Here is a 17,661-nt window from a genome sequence, read left to right as displayed (position 1 = left end):
AGAAAAATTTATTTACTGCACCTCTTGGAAATATGGAGTTTGTCGATATGTGATTTCTTTTGAAGATTAAAAGCAGAAAAAACAGCGTACCCACCATAGCAATAAAAAACGAATTCTCTGTATGTACAAACGTCAGTAGCTAATATTGAAGTTGGTTTAAAGTAAGGTGTTGGTGTTAAAAACTGTCACAGCGCGTTTTGATTGATTTTGAAGTGTTATTGAAGTTATTTTGGTAGTCCGCTGTTTTTCTGAATATCAGTAAATATGGTAAATTATACGAATGCGAAAATGGCGCAAATGCATTACGTATATGGCCTTGCCGATGGTAATGCAACAGAAGCCAGGCGCATTTATCAGGAAATATATCCTAATCGTGCCTTACCAGATAGCTGAACTTTTTCAAATATTCATCGTCGACTTGGGGAAACTGGTAGTTTCAAAAAAGGGACTTCGGAAGGTAGACCTCGTGTAGTAAGAACTCCTGAAATTGAGGAAGCGGTGCTGCAAGAAATTGAGGAACATCCTGAGACGAGTACGAAGAAGATCGCTAGAACTCTGGATATTTGTCATCAAATTGTTTGGCGTATTTTGGTTGATTTTTTGTTATACCCATACCATATTTCAAGAATGCAGGCATTACTCCGCAGAGATTTTCCACAGCGTGTGAACTTCAGTCAGTGGTATCTACAAAGTATTGCACTAAATCCGCAGTTTGAGACACACATTTTGTTCACAGACGAAGCAAATTTTTCTCGGAATGCCATTCAAAATTTCCATAACAATCATGTGTGGGCTGAAGAAATTCCAACACCAATTTTCGGTTAATGTATGGGCAGAAATTATAGGTGATCATCTAATAGGCCCATTTTTTCTACCACGACGCCTTGATGGTCGTTCTTATTTACACTTTCTCGAAGAAGACTTACCTGGGTTATTGGAAGATGTGCCACTTGCGTTAAGGAATCGAATATGGTACATGCACGATGGCGCCCCTGCTCATTTCAGTGTAATTGTCCGAAACCATTTAAATACAGTTCATCCTAATCGTTGGATAGGTCGCGGAGGACCTCAGCAATGGCCAGCAAGATCCCCCGATCTCAACAGTTTAGATTTTTTTATGGGGTCACCTTAAAACTCTTGTGTATAAAACTCCCGTTAATACTTTAGGAGATTTAAGAGAGCGAATAGTTGCCTCGTGTGAAACTATACGAAATACGCCGGGAATATTCGAACGGGTGCGTAATTCCATGCGTAGAAGGGCGGAGGCATGCATACTAAGTACAGGTGGCCACTTCCAACAATTTTTATAATCAGTTTTGGTATTATTACTAATTAACAAATTTGTGCTATTCGTTCAGACTTACTGTCACAAAATAAAATAAAACTGGTTTTTGTGAAAAATTTATTTTTTTGCAGATTATGTTTTCAAATATTATTAGGGAATTGGTAATGCGTTATGAAGCAATTTTCAAATTCTCATTTATTTTAGAATTGATCTAATTTCTTAATTTGCTTTTTGTCGATTTTTATTTTTTTTGAGTGAAAATCATGCGTCGGACAAAGAAATACCAGGAGATCAAATTTTCTCAAAAATAAATGAGGATTTTAAAAATGATTTTATTTTGAGAAGAAAGCATTGGCGTAGTACTTTTTCCCCAAAAATATTCAATGCGAAACTCGTAGGGATGCCACTGTTTGAAAAAATACAAATTTGTGTGCATCAGAAAAAGCGCCTTGAGGCATGGAACATATGTACCAAATATGCCAGAGATGTCTACAAAATTATCTCAGTTATTATTAAAATACTGTTTTTTTTTGAAAACTTTGCCACCCTATATCTCAAAAGTTAAGGCGTTTAGGACATACGTCCATAGGAAGTTTTTTTCTTAAAATGGGTCTAAGAATTACCACGTGTTTAAGGAACACCCTGTATATTTACTTTGTTGTTGAGAAGCATGAAAGTTATGCGTTTTCGACGATTTCCTGATTTCAAAAAAAAATTATCAAAGAATTTCGTGTGAAAAATGGAATCGAATCCTCAAAAACACTTGTATATGCCTGCATCACCGTGTTAGGAATCGCACGTTAAAAAGTAAAACCTCGTTAGTCCTTAGCTCGCAAAAGTTTCGACTTCTGAGGGTTGTCGTTCGCAGGGGTGCGGCAGCTAGTTAACGAAAAACAGATCGCCTGGTAACTAACAGTCAAACAAAAATTAATTCATATCTATCATCTTCAATTCTGAAATAGTAAGTACCTTTCTACCTGCATAAAACAGAATCAACGCAAATGCAACCTTTCCTCATCGCGCATGTATCCTCGACATGTGTGTGTTTGTGACGCGACATTGGCACTTTGCTTTATAAAATGTATTGAACAACGTAATTCATTACATTTTATCAGATATATGTCTATAAAATGATGTTTTGCTAAAATTAAAGTTGCACATTTTCCCAGAATGATGACAACTATAAAGACGCATGAACTGAAATGCCCTCTGAAGTTTCACTTGACACTGTTCTTAGAATTTCCCAATTACCAGGAGTTTTATATAGATTGCAAGGTGGAAAATCTCTTAGGTTACACTGTAAGCATAAAAACTACCTCAGACGTTCTAATTTTGAAAGGATTATTCGCATTCGCAGGTGTAATTTCAATTTTTCATTGAGAATTGTTTGTATATTCATTTAACATACCCTGTCTGTTCAAAAAATTAAGTGAATTTAAATTTTTCTCATCTCATCTGTTTATCACTTTTAATTGTGTTCACTTCAAAACAGTCCCCCTCAGATATAATACACTTGTGCCACAGTTTTAACCAATCCTAAAAGCAACTCTGATATGCACTTTTAGTATGTTCCTAAGCCCTGTCAGCGATTCGATTTTCATCTTCTCAATCGTCGCAAAACGCCGTCCTTTCATGGGTCTCTTCAATAATGAGAACAGAAAAAATCGCAGGGGGACAAATCTGTCGAATACGGTGGCTGAAGCATGATTAGGGTGTTATTTCGGCCAAAAAATTACGACCAAGCAATGACGAGACCATGAACTGTTTTTCCACAATACTGAACGTTTTCTTAGTATTGCTTCTCGATGAGACGAAATATAAGGAGTTAATTTTACACGCCTAATATTGAAAAATACAAATACCTTCTTCATGAAATGTCATGGAAAAAAAACCTATTTTTGTGTGTAGGTACATTTCAAATAAAAATTTTGCGCGTATTTTTTTGACACTCACACATTTATTCACATAACGTCACTCATCCTATTCCACTTTACACATTAATATCATCTGGCAATTCGTTTGAATATTCCCATCATGTTCACAATTTATAATAACTCAATAATCCAATAACTATTTAAAGATTTTTTGAAAAAGAAAGGTTTTGCCTTACCATTTCTTCATCTTTTTACAATTTTTACCGCATGTTCAATAAACACCCTGTATATTGTATGCGTGATGTATTTCTCTCTCTCTCTCTCTCTCGTGCAATTCAATATTTATTTGAAATTAGTTGTTTCTAGGGAGGGGTTTTTCTTCAGTTTGTTTTTAAAAATTACTTCTTTGCATGCTTTACACATCTTTGCAGAAAGTTTATTTCGAAGTTAGGTAGTTGCTTTCTTTCTTCTGAAGTTTCCCTCATAGTACGGTGTAATTAGACCTAAACCTCAACATCCAAAGTAAAAGTTTTCCTCCAACACCAAATTGCTCTACATAGTCCCCTTATTCTATGGTAAAAAGTTACACCATTTTGAGCGTCGGGTTTGGGGGTGAGGGGGGGGGGAATTTGAAAAATCACTAGTTTTTTTAGTTTTTCGTAAATATTTCAAAAACTAAGCGGTTTATCCTAAACATTGTTATATACAAAAATGTTCTACGTTAAATTTTAAATAAGAATGGTTCTTTTCATAATCACTCTAAATTGTACGGTTCAAGAGTTACAGACGGTGTAAATGTTAACTTTTTCGTAATTTTGATAATTTTTTAAAAAAATAAGCTTCGTTAAAGAATGTTGCTATTTCAGTGGCCGGTGATATGTTAGTGAAAGGCCTTGAAGAAACGACAACCTCACCACCTTATCAAGGGGCACTCTTTTTTAAGGGAAAAGAGGCTTCCACAGGCCTAGGCCATATAAACCTGTGATACGGAGAAACCCACCCTGAACTTTCTACGAACATTGCAACATAAATTCACTTCTTAAGCATGAATATCTTTCAAATTTGGAACGTTCAATGTCTTCATTAACTTCACTCATCCTCCAGCACATTATCCTCCTCATCTAGCTCGTCGTCTAAGATGTTATTATTGTCCATGTTATCACATGTTTGGCCTGAACAATTGCTGCATATGCTAGTGCAGTTTAGACCACTCCTTCTGCATTCACAATTACGAACGCATTCATCTTTGCAAGTACACATTATAAGGGACAGTAATTCCTGGGGGGCTGCAGGACGTGCTGTTGTAATTGGTGTCAGGTGGTCGCCAATCTTCTTCCAACCCCACTCGAGTGGATCCTTATCTTCATTCAGCCACTGTTGTACCTGGTGGTAGGTCCTAAATGGATGCTGTCTGGACGCTCCTGAAGTGGGGGGTAGTGCATCCAACTTCAGTAATGCATGTATAGGCTGCTTTGCAATCGCTTTCAAGTAGGACTGGTAGCGGAGACAATCTAGATCTTCAGTGTTCTTGGCTCCAAACATTGCAAGTAGGAAGTAATTTCCTGCATCAACCACTGCACTGGGGTCGGCTTTGGGGTTGTTGAAGACCAGAAGTTTTTCACGAAGAACGTTGTTGGCTTGAACTTTCCTATAAGGTGCAATTTTTCCCTTCTTATAGACAGCAGACAGTGTCATATCCTGTGAAGGCGTATGTAACCAGAAGTACATCTTTCATATCCCCAATGCCTTGCTGAATGTCAGAAATAATGTACACTTTTTCCTGGTGATTTCCTTTTTTAGGTACGACCATTTTCAGTTTATTCCCTGAAGGTGCGTGGACAGTCAACAGTACTAATAAGTCCATGTCATCGCCAATAACACACGTTTGAACATCTTTCTTCGCTTCATCAATAGCTGTTAAGACTACTAATAGGTCAGCATCACCCGATGCTTGAAGAACTGTGCAACCACATTGTTGCAAGTGCGATGAAAGGAGGGTTATTAGACCCATCTTGTTTTTAGCACTAGATAAAAATTCATTTTGATTTATGTTGACATGGATTGAGTCTTCTACTTTGACCACAATGTTGGAACGTGATCTTCGTAGGTGTTCTTGATCCTTTGTGTTACTTCGTTCGTAACCATCAAAAACAACAGTCGCTTTTCCATAATGAGTACATACGTAATCACTATATTGCTCGCAAATCTGTTTAAATGTAGCAGGCTGTTGCCAGACAACACGATGTAGGAGGTGGCCTCCGTCAATTATATAGGACACTTTCACTGGGTCATCGATGTATGATGATTCTTTTGAATCTGAAACCAAAACCGTCACCATTGATGATTTTTTCCCCTTCCTCATCAAGCCAGATTCGTCAAACAGTGATGTAGGATATGCACAGAGTTCAAACTGAAAAAATTCCTCTAATCTCTCATCACTCCTTACTGTACACACCATCCGATGTAAGAGAGTGTTAGGATTTACACATACCATGTCGTTGTTAATTTTCACCGACTTCGTTATAGAGGCTAGAGACTTGACAGCAAACTTTCTTTTCACGTGTATTTCTTTAAATGTTTTGTTTTCAATAGCTTTGATGGATATGGCTCCTATTTCAAATGCTTTATTACAGTTTCATCACCTATAACCCCTGTTGACAAGGAAGAGAGTTCAGGTGATTTAGAGAACGGATTATGTTCTGCTTGTACTACCACGTTTCTCCTAACAATTATTTTTACTTTTTCAACCTTCTATGGTGCCTCTTAGCCTCTTTTTGACTATAATACTGTAGTATATTATTACTATTTAATTAAATCATTTACTTATTTCTATATAGCTTTATTTGGAAAAAAAACCTTAAAAATTATATCATTTTTATTTTTACACCGTCTGCAACTCATGAACCGTAAATTTTACAGGGAATATGCATAGGACATTTTTTGTTTAAAATTTCATGTAGAATATTTTTGTATATAACACTCTTTGTGCTAAACAGCTTAGTTTTCAACCAATTTCCAAAAAACTAAAAAAACTACTAAATTTCCTACTTTTTCTCCCCCTCCCCCCTAAACCCGACGCTCAAAATGGTGTAACTTTTTACCAAACAATAAGAGGGTTATATAGAACAATTTGGAGTTGGAATAAAACTTTTACTTTGGATGTCAAGGTTAGGCCTTTTTTTAGGTTAATAACACCGTACTATCAGTTTTTGCATAAAGATGAAGAAGTAGAAAGCCAAAACCTTTCTTTCTCAAAAATTAATATTTCTTTAAAATATAACCCTTTCAATTTAAATATACAGTGTGACCCATTTTTAATGGAAACACCCCCCAAAAATTTGAAGTTGTAAACCGATTTTAATAATTTTTTTTGAAATGTCAAATACTGAAAGGTCTACCTTGGGACAAAATTTGAAATGTTTATTAAAGTTTCAGGCCATACTACGATATTTTTTCTTAGTCGAAAATCGGGATTTTTTATTAGCGATTTTTTTATTGAAAAATCACTACGCCACTGGATTCAGAGTGCCTCTAAATAGGTGTGACCAAAATTTCATGAAAAAATATTCATTATTAACAAAGTTATGACAACTCAAAAATTCGAAAACTCACACAGCTAACAGTCACAATATATCATTTTTTTCATGATTTCAACAATAAAGTGCCGTCAGATGAAAAAAAAAAAACAAATACCGTAAATATTTTTGATAAAAATAACGGAATTACATTCACACAATTCAACTAACAATGAAGCAAAAAATTTTAATAAACGTAACTAATAACTAATTATTGAAATGTTTCGATTCAGTGCAACAATTAATTCTAATTCATATTCTAGTAGCATCTACTAATCCACCACGTATTTCGATACATGTGTCGTAGCGCTTACGAATGTTTCTGATTACGTTCCTTAGTTCTTGAGGGCTAATACCTGCACATACCTGTCGAATTCTTGCACAAAGTTCATTTCTATCTCTTGAGCAGTTTTTGTAAACCTTTTGTGTGAGAAGTCCCCAGAGAAAAAAGTCCAAAACTGTGAGGTCTGGAGATCTGGGTGGCCACTCTATAAACGGACTACCACGGCCTATCCATCGGTTTGGAAAATGTCTTACAGCTCTGGCATAATGAACTGAACGCCCATCTAACTGGACAATTAAATTTGATCGTTTTGATTGGCAGCTCGTGAATAGCATCTCAAAACTCTGTGTTTAAAAATTCTAGAAACCTCTGCGCATTAATGTTTTCCTCAAAAAAGAAAGGACCAATAATTCGTTCGTTCAATATCCCACACCAGGCGTTGATTTTTTGGGAATACTGGCTTTTACAGTTTATTACCCAGTTGGGATTATCCGCTGCCCAATATGACACTACTCCATTTGTAGTGAAAGTGGATTCGTCGGCATATAAAATATTTTTTAGTAAATTTCTATTGTTTAAATATTTCCCTTGGGCCCATAAACAATATTCCAGACGTCTCGCTTCGTCGCCTTCTTGAAGTGTGTGTAAAAATTTTGGCTTGAAAGGTTTAATATTCTTCGCTTTGAGACATCTCCGAATAGTTTCTCGTGGAATATTCAAATCTAAAGTGGCATTCCTTATACAGGCATTAGGATTATTTCCGAAATAATCTAAAATGATTTGATCATTCCTGTTTCGTCTTTGTACAGGATTACTTTTTAACATCATTTTTGATACTACACCAGTTTCATTGAATATTTTATTTATTTCATTTACCGTACCGCAGCTAATACGAGGACGATCTGGATGTCTCTCATTAAATACTCTACAAACCTCTCTAGCACTTCAAACGTCATCTCCCGAAAGGCGTACAATTTCAATTTTCTCTCTTACGCTCAATCTTGCAGCCATGACACAAAATAATTTGAAGAACTGTAAGGGGAATTTTGTTGACAATAGTACACTCAACTCTTTCACAAGGGTCAAACTGTAATATCATTTTCATGGCAACTGAGATTTAAATTGAAATATTAGGCCTTAGTTTTAGTTATTTGCGTGAAAACTTGAATGTAATTACGTTATTTTCATTAAAAATATTTACGCTATTTGCTTTTTTTTTTTCATCTGGCGGCACTTTATTGTTGAAATCATGAAAAAATATTCTCATGGCTATATCTGTTGATATAGGGTGTTTTTTGTAATTGTGAGTTTTCGAATTTTTGAGTTGTCATAACTTTGCTAACAATGAATATTTTTTCATGAAATTTTGATCACACCTGTTTAGAGGCACTCTCAATCCAGTGGCGTAGTGATTTTTTCAGTAAAAAAATCGCTAATAAAGAATCTTGATTTTCGACTAAGAAAAAATATCATAGTATGCCCTGAAACTTTAATGAACATTTCAAATTTTGTCCCAAGGTAGACCTTTTAGTACTTGACATAAAAAAAAATTATTAAAATCGGTTTACAACTTCAAATTTAAGGGGGTGTTTCTATTAAAAATGAGTTACACTGTATAAAGGATAAATTAGTATTTCCTATTTGAATGTTTGGAAAAAATAGTGATCAAAAACAATGTGAGACTCCATTCGTTTTTTAATATCAGATTTAGTACACATCAGTACCATAACAATTGACACTAAAAAAAATTTTGTTTACAGCAAACTTATTTTCTTTCTGATGGGATGAACATCTTCACGTTTTTGGGGATAAAATGATCTTTCTTAGAAGAGTTCTTACGAAATCTGTTTCACTTTAGAGTAAAAACACATAAATGTTTCAAATATGCATATTTTAAAACATTATGACCCAAAAATGCATTCAAAACAAATAATAATGAAGGTATTTGTTTTGAAGTCGGTGATTTTCAAATCATTTCACGTTTTTCACAAAAACCGATGTTTTTACAAGACAAAACAGTCTCCTTCAAATATTGTTTTGTAAAATCATTCTGAATAGGTATTTTGATGCTTTACACTACAAACATTAATAATAATAGACTCTTGATGTTTTTATTCGTAGAAGTTTTAAATGATTCGAGCGAGGTTTTGAATAACAGTGAAAGGCGCTTTTATGAGTAGAGGAGAAATCCCAGATAGCTGTATTTGTTATTTTCGAATTTACACATTCCTTGGGCATTATGAATACATAAACATATTTATCGCAAAACGTATATAGGTATCTTATTAAATGGAACATTGATAAAAATCAACGACAGAGTGACTTACCTTAACGTACCACTTGGCGGTTTTCTTACTATTTTTCCTCGGCCCGGTACAAACACAAAACCTGAACCGGCTTCTTCTCAGAGTATCCCAACTCTTGTCCTTGGCCGGACTTTTGTTATTCACGCATTTCGAAGCGAAAAGTTTCGTTTTTTCCGTGACGCTCTGGTAAAATTCTTGTTGAAAGCCAATCGGGGAAGAAGAATTCGTAGGCAGCAACATTTGAACGGGAAAAAAACGCAACTTTCAAACAATCTATCCGTAGAAATTCCACTCAGTTGAAGATCATCACTATTTTTCAAAATTAATTTCGACAAAATCCAACGACTGTCGATTAAAATGGAGAATTCCACAACACAAACCGATCGGTCAGCCAGGAGGAGAAATCATAGCGAGCCGGCGAAACGTAAAAAAGCCTGAACAAATGAAAAACGCGATCCGGATCGATATTTAACGCGAAGTCGTGATATGCGCTCCTAAAACTCGACCGACCGCTTTTGACACAGGCTCGCTTCGATCTACCACAGAGCTCCATACAAACAAATGAGATGTCACAAACCGGCGTTCAAAGTAATTGCCCGTTGAGCGCAGGCGTATCAGGAATCCGGAATATAAGTACACCGCTTGAAAACTCACCCCCACCCCGAAAATCTAGAAAAATTAAGCAAACATTTTTTTTTAATATCGTGTGACTGTCAATTGGGCAGATATACAAATCGAATATAAAGAAGCTTATAAATGTTCTGCAGGAAAATCATTAAGGCGCTCTAAGACCGGTGCCTTCGCGAAAGTATCAATTAAAATTGAATTTGAATCGCTGGAGATTAAATACATTTGGAAAAACCTTATCAGGAAGTTTATTCCACGTTCCATGTTGAAAAAAATGAAATTTTAATAAATAATCAATCTGGATTTCGTAAAAATATTCATGTGAATCCGCATTACAAGCCACTTTATCTAAATTCAAAAAAGAAGTTGATAACAATACATTTGTAGTGACTGTTTTTGTTGATCTGAAGAGGGCGTTTGAAACAATTGATCGTAATATTCTTTTAATAAAATTAAGAGGTTATGACATTGTAGTCTAGTTCACATGTACTTTTTTTTATAATATTTTTCAGCCCTGTCCAAAAATTACGACCAAGGTGACATTCGATTCGTATTTTTGCCTAGAAAGTTTAAGGAAAGGTCCGAAAACGCGCCGATAAAAATTACAAAAGTTATAAACAATTAAGTGAAAAAAATGGGGCTTTAGTTTTTTCTTAATATCTCGGAAAATTTTCAAAATTTTGGAAATTTGAAAAAAGATTTGAAAAGATCAATGAATTTGCGTAAAAAAAGTCCTGACTCCCGAAACTGTATATCGATTATTTATAATTTTTAGAGCCCTGAAAATAGAGCCAAAAGCGGGTAGTCTGGCTTCCGTTAATTATAAATTTGTTAATTAATAACTTTTTCTGAATTGAAAGTTAACATAAAAATCCCTATAATTATTAAACTAAAACCCTGGCATTTTTTCCTTTAGTGAAGTTATCCTTAATTGGCAAAAAAATAGATTACCGTTTGTATTGACAATTGAAAATTATAATTTTATAAAAAATACATTACAAATTTTTTTTCTGATTTTTATTGTTTCAATGTCTCATGGCTAAAAACTAATTATTGTTTTTTTTTATTTTTTACAGCTATTGTTAATAAATTTATTATAAACAAATACATTGTTTATAAGCAATTCGAATTTTTTTTTGCATTATGTTAATTGAAAAAAATCATGATTTTTAGAAAAAAATGGTTTCTTAAAAAAATTTATTTGTTGCTAAAAAATGCGTTTGTTAACTAACACTCGTTTTTTGCAACTAAATATTAAAATTAAGGAACCTTTTTTTTTTAAATCATAAATTCTATTGTTCATTAAAATTTTTAAAAAACCTTTTTTTAAATCCTTTTTTAATTGTTTATTTGAAAAAAAGTTTTTTGTTATTTATTCAATTTTTTATAAAACTTTTAATATTGTGATACCTTGATACTTGTCTTTTTCATTCGCTCCTTCGCTTTTATAATTATAATAACTTTTAAACTATTGCAGTTATGACAAATATGCTTCAAGTCTTTTTTGTTCATTATGAATTTATTAACAATTTAAGCCTTTTACTAAACTTGTAGTCCTATTATATATTTAATTATTGATCGTTATTTATTAAAAAAAAGAAAAATTTCAAGTTTTCAGGGAATTTACTCATATCAGTTAAATCTTCATCAGTATTGATAGAATTTAATGTTTGAGGATTTACAGAAAAATCATGGAACATTCTTAGAATTTTTTCATGTTTCTCAATATTATCTGCAGACTCTGCAAATTCCGCAATTAATTCACCTATCACGTGAGCAGTAGTTATGTGCGCTCGCAAAGCTCGAGCAAAAGAGGTGCACAAAAACATCTCATCTATAGAATTTGTTGCATAAACAGTATTCCACATTTCCTTCAATCCTGATCCTTCCAATGAAAAAAAGTTTTTTCAAAACCTTCAAGAACAATAGAATTTATGATTAAAAAAAGACGGTTCCTTAATTTTAATATTTGATTGAAAAAAACGATTGTTAAATAACAAACGCATTTTTTAGTAACAAAGAAATTTTTTTAAGAAACCATTTTTTTATCATGATTTGTTTCAATTAACATAATGCAAAAAAAATTTTCGAATTGCTTATAAACAATGTATTTGTTTATAATAAATGTATTAACAATAGCTGTAAAAAATAAAAAAAAATATTATTAATTAGTTTTTAGCCATGAGACACTGAAACAATAAAAGAAAATTTGTAATGTATTTTTTATAAAATTATAATTTTCAATTGTTAATAAAAAAATAGAAAATAACAATTTTTTAATTTTGGCAACGGTAATCTATTTTTTTGCCTATTAAGGATGACTTCACCAAAAGATTCGTTGTTCTAGTGGTACGGTTGCGACATGTCCAGTTTTTCCGAAAAACAGGCGACCATTTGCTTGGAAGTGTTTCGTGCGCGAACAACTTTGGTTGGATTTGGCTCTTCGTGAAACACCCATACAGTCGACTGCTGTTTAATCTCGGGCAATACACGTAAATCCATGATTCATTACCTGTCACAATGCCATAGACGTGTTTCGAAGCACCGCGATCGTATTTTTTTGAGCATTTCCTTCGACCAATCGACACGAACCTTTTTTTGAGCGATTGACAAATTGTGTGGGATCCAACGCGAACAAATTTTCTGACAGTCATATGTTAATGCAATATTGAATATATGCTGGTCCCACTAATGCCTAAGGTTGTCTCAATCTCACGATAGGTCACATGACAATCTTGCAATATCAGTTCACGCACAGCATCAATTGTTTTCGGAACAACAACTGATTTTGGACGACGTTCACGAAATTCCTCTATAAGTGGACCACGATTGAATTCACCATACCATCGATAAACACTGGTCCTTGATGGAGCTTCATTGCCAAAAATAGAATTAAGTTCATCCATGCACTGTTGCTGAATTACTCCGCGTCGAAAATTGAAAAAAATAATCAGACGAAAATGTTCACGATTTAATTTCATTTTTGGGCCGAGATGAATCTTTCAAGTTACTGTAAACAACACAAATATCGCGCGTATGTCAAAACGTTCTATAAGCTCAAAAATGTCCAACTTTACGATAGAGCTGACAGTTGCCAGATTGCAACACTAGGGTTGCAATCTGGCAACTGATGCACTACGCCACGGTGATCGAAGAAAACAGTAAGCAAAATAGTTGACCAATCTTGGCGAGCGTTTTTGGTCTTGGCTCTTCCGGAACTCTTCCATTGGCGTACCGCACTGTAACTTCCACTTGACTGTGTCGATAGGCGACTGGATTGCGCTTATATCTGGTAATTAAAGGCGCTGAAATATTCCTCGGAATTCCATCGAAGCCGGTAGCATTATTCTCGCCACCTCTAGAATGGCAGCGAATATCGAACATTCGCACGCTCTTAGCTACGTCACAATTGGTTTATGGCTACCAGTGGCGGCCGTCGTTGTTTTCTTTAGGGCATCATTTACAACAATATTAAAATAACGTATTGGGTTTATATTGCATGAACATTCGATGAGAAAGCTTTGTTCGAAGTAGGTGCTGCGCGAACTCACTGTTGACCAAAAATAAGAACGTCTTGATGATTCTGAGCAGTGTTTGGCCATGTTCAAACATTACAAACTGGAATTTTTGCGTCGATATGTGACAATGGATGAAACGTGGATCTATCACTTCACTCCAGAATCAAAACGACTCCAGAGCAACTGGTGAACCTCGTCCAAAGCACTCGAAAGCACAACAATCGGCTGGAAAGGATATGGCCTCGGTTTTTGGGGATATTCGTAGTGTAATTGCTCCCACATCCAACGTATTTGCCAGATTTGTGTTCAATGCGAATCGACAGACTCGTGCTGAAAATCGCATGTTGATAGGTAATATCTCGTTAATTATTAGTTTGCCGGTTTTCGTAAATATGAGAGCAACAGCATTTCAACCCATTTTTTACACACATCTCATTATTTGACACACAAAGAAATTGTTCGGTACCGAGAAATTATTCAAGAATAGAGGATATTTGTTTATCATCCGCTCGTGTGAAAAACTGATGAACAGTTAGTAATTTAGTCTCATATTTATTTTTCTTTCGCGATATATCTGGAAAATTAACATATTAATAAAAGATGCATTGGCGTGTTATGATGGAAAAAAAATCACTTCCTGTACGTTAAATTGAAAAACAAAATTTTTGGTGTCTGACACTAGGAGTCTACAAAAATGACCAACAGAACATATTATTTATTATAACTATTAGGTTGTTTCAAAAGTTTGGTCCGTTTTAATGTAATGTGTTTCCGTAGCTCCATATCTCAATAAATATTTATTCTACTCCGTCGTGATATCTGATTGATAGAGAATTTTGCACTCTATATATTGATGGTGTTAAATTTTTCCTAAATTTTGATTTTTGCTTCTTTTCAGCTTATTTAATATACAGTTCGTGAAAGCCAAATGGAATAAATTCATTATTTCGGTGTCTGTTCCCTTTTACAAAAAAATTCGAAATACGGCACATGTAAATTATAATTTGACATACTTAAATGGAAAAATGCTACCCCTACCTTCAACCCCCGTCGGATGACAGGTACAACCCCAAATTTTTTAAATGGGAAGTATAGGTTTGTGATATATCGTTTGAACGGTCTCTTCATTCTCTATTCAAAAATGTTATCGCTTTCAAGTTTATTGCAACAATTGAGATAGAATAAATTAAAATCATGTGGTTACCGAAATTCGAGAAAATACACTCAAAAACTAAAATGTAATGTAAAACGTAATGAAATGTAGAATACGAAAAAAAAGAACTATGGATGTTAACGAAGTTCAAAATGTGCACCACGAACGTCTTGGCAACATCCTAATCTCAAATAAAACTGTCTTCTAACATTATTTAACATATCAGGTGTGACCGACCTAATCGCAAACGTTATTCGTTCCATTTAAATCAGTGTGTGTGGTTTAAATTTTTTGCCTTTGGGAGAACCAATTAGCCAGACTGTTTTAATAAAAAACTATTTGAAAGTAACATTGAATAGTAGCTCAAACATAGATTTTTTTCCCTCGTTTGTTGCTTTTGAATTTTCATTTCTGTTTGTTTTGGTATTTATTTTTTCTTTTTTTTTTCTTTTTTTTTGTGTTGTTGTGTTGTTGTGTTTGTTTATTATTGTATTTATGTATTTTCTGTCGCTCTCTTGTTCAAACCATCTATTTCCAATAATCTTTGGGAAGAGTTGTTTGAAGTTTTTGCCTGTCTGAGATTCATTGAATTGATTTTGCCAAATTTCATTCAAATCTTTCTTGTAAATTCGATTCAAATCGGTATGTGGAATAAAGGTGTGACTGGACTCTTCTCCTGTTTCAGTGGCTAGCTTTGCTAATCTATCTACTACCTCATTTCTTTTATTCGTCCTTTTATCCAAATTATAGATAGCTTCCTATTTTGTAAGAGAATTGATTTATGGGCTCTGGCGATTTCTATTTCCAATTCAGAATATTGATTAAGATTTCGGAAATTTTTCAGTCGATCCACGGCACTCTTGCTATCAGTGAAAATTATTGAATGAATGCTGTTTTGTGTCAGAATATATTGCATTGCCAAAAGTATGGCTTTCAATTCTGCAATGTAGTTGTATGCTTCATTGGAAAGTATATACATTTCAAAATATTTTGTATTTGAATGATAAAATGCGAATCCTGTTTTCTCTGATATTTTTGATCCATCTGTGTAGATATAATCTGCATTTGGCCACAGCCTCTTGATTATTCCTGAAAACTCTCCCTCACAACTTATATTATTTCTTTCCAAATAATGTACTTTAAACTCGTGGGATATTATGTCGTAATATTCTGTATAGTATGGAAGGTTATAGGTTTTGTAGATCGTTTTGTCATAAGAACGATCTGGTGAAACTTTCTACCAACAAATTCGTTTTCTTTTTCTGCCAGCATCGATGAGTGAGTGTGAAAATTGTAAGTTGATGAAGTTTGGGAATCAAATTTGAAGATTTTGCTTTGATTCTTGTCACAAATGTGTTACTGAGCAGTTGTCTTTTTAAGACTAATGGAGGTTCCTTAGCTTCGGCTTCCATAACTGATATTGGCGTTGACGGGAGATACCTCAGACATATTCTCAGACATTTATTTTTTATTACTTCCAATTTCTTCAAGTGAGTATCTGCAGAACTTCCATAAAAAATACTTCCGTAGTCTAATATTGAACGTATGAATGCTCTATAAAATATTAGGGCGATATTTGGATCTGCACCCCATTTTGTTCCATTTTGTTAAATCTGAAGGTTTAGTTTTGTACACATTACTCCTTACATATCCCCATAAAAAAATCCAATGATAAAAGATCAGGTGATCACGCTGACATTTCAATCGATCCTCGCCTCCCTATCCACCGATTGGGAAATTTTTGTTTGAAGGTGGTTGAGAGGTAGGAGAAAATTCAAAGAAGCCGCGTATTTGCTGTCCAACAGCGCATTTAGTCAAGCTAGCGTAGAGATACGTAACATAAGGAAACCTCATATCAAGCGAAAAACGACCAACTCTCGCCAAACGGCCATCTCCCGCTAAAACCAATGAAGCGGAGAGAGGGAAGAGGGATAGGTGAAAGCACTCGAATGACCTATAAATGTCATATCTCGGAGGAATAAGGCCAGTTATCACCCGAAGACGATTGAGGATGGATACTAACAATCGAAACGTCGTGTCGTAACTTGGTTTGGAATCTTTTAATTTTTATTTTTCAATTTTTGTTATTAATATTTTGAAATCTTCAAATCTTTTATTAATATTTCAATTTTTTTATTTTTTGGTTGTTGCTTGTATGTTATTTCTTTGTAATTTCAGTTTTTTGTTTAATAAAATTGTTATTTTTGGTTAATCTTTTTAATTTTTTCTTAAGAATTTCAAATTAATTTATATTATATTAAACAATGGAAGTCCGAACTGATGAAATACACGATTGGGATATGTTGTATCAAGGTATTGCCGGACATTACCTTGGTAATGTGGTGGTGCTCCACCCTGCTGAAACCATATCATATTCACTGGAACTTTAGGGTTTCCTGGATCAGGATATGAATTTGCTAAACTTGGAATGACATCATTTTGAAGTAGTGCCAAATAATTATCGTCATTCAAGTTGCCCCTCAATGAAAAAGGGACCAATGATTGGTTTCCTACAATCCCTGCCCAAACATTCACCTTTTGAGGGTATTGCGTGTGTTCTTCTCTCATCCAGTGAGGATTTTCCGTTGGCCAATAGCGGCAATTTTGCCGATTAGCATGACCGTTAAGAGACAAAGTACACTCATCAGAAAACATAACGTCTTCTTCTAATTGGATGATATTGTTATCCAACATGTCAATCATTTGCTCACAAAAATGAGTTCTTCTATAAAAATCCTCTTCCATGAGCGCCTGAGTAGGTATCATTTCATAGGGATGCTTTTTATTTTTTTTAAATATGTTCACTGTCGATGTATGGCTAACATTGAATGTGGGTTTTCCTAAAACTCAAGCATCATATCTAATTTGAGTTCATCACTCATTGCATAGACAGCTGCCTTTTTTATCTATCCCACATGACCAAGCTCACAAAACTACTTCTCTATTTTGCTCATTGTTCCTTGAGATATGGGCGCTAAATTAGTAAATTTCTCATGAAATGAGCGAGCTAGCTACTTCCTGTTGTGTTCGGGTTTCATCT

At 34.3% G+C, this 17,661-nt stretch overlaps 1 protein-coding gene across 6 annotated transcripts in view; it reads right to left on the bottom strand.

Annotated features, from left to right (window-relative positions):
* The window catches only part of Rgl (Ral guanine nucleotide dissociation stimulator-like), a 159,580-nt gene that overhangs the window by 111,145 nt on the left and 30,774 nt on the right, over positions 1–17,661 (bottom strand). For 2 of the 6 annotated variants that reach the window (XM_074174062.1, XM_074174063.1), the window contains exon 1: positions 9,345–9,882. The exons of the other annotated variants lie outside the window; for them this stretch is intronic. In XM_074174062.1, coding sequence (XP_074030163.1) covers positions 9,345–9,563 — 219 coding nt within the window. In that variant the 5' untranslated portion in view covers positions 9,564–9,882. Of the gene's footprint in view, positions 1–9,344; positions 9,883–17,661 lie in introns of those variants that run through there. 6 annotated transcript variants of the gene reach the window in all.

Source organism: Leptinotarsa decemlineata, unplaced genomic scaffold (assembly GCF_025532065.1).
Source record: "Leptinotarsa decemlineata unplaced genomic scaffold, Ldec_3_MD MMD2_tig00000505_RagTag_RagTag, whole genome shotgun sequence".
NCBI lineage: Eukaryota > Metazoa > Arthropoda > Insecta > Coleoptera > Chrysomelidae > Leptinotarsa > Leptinotarsa decemlineata.
This window is presented reverse-complemented; position numbering and strand designations above follow the sequence as displayed.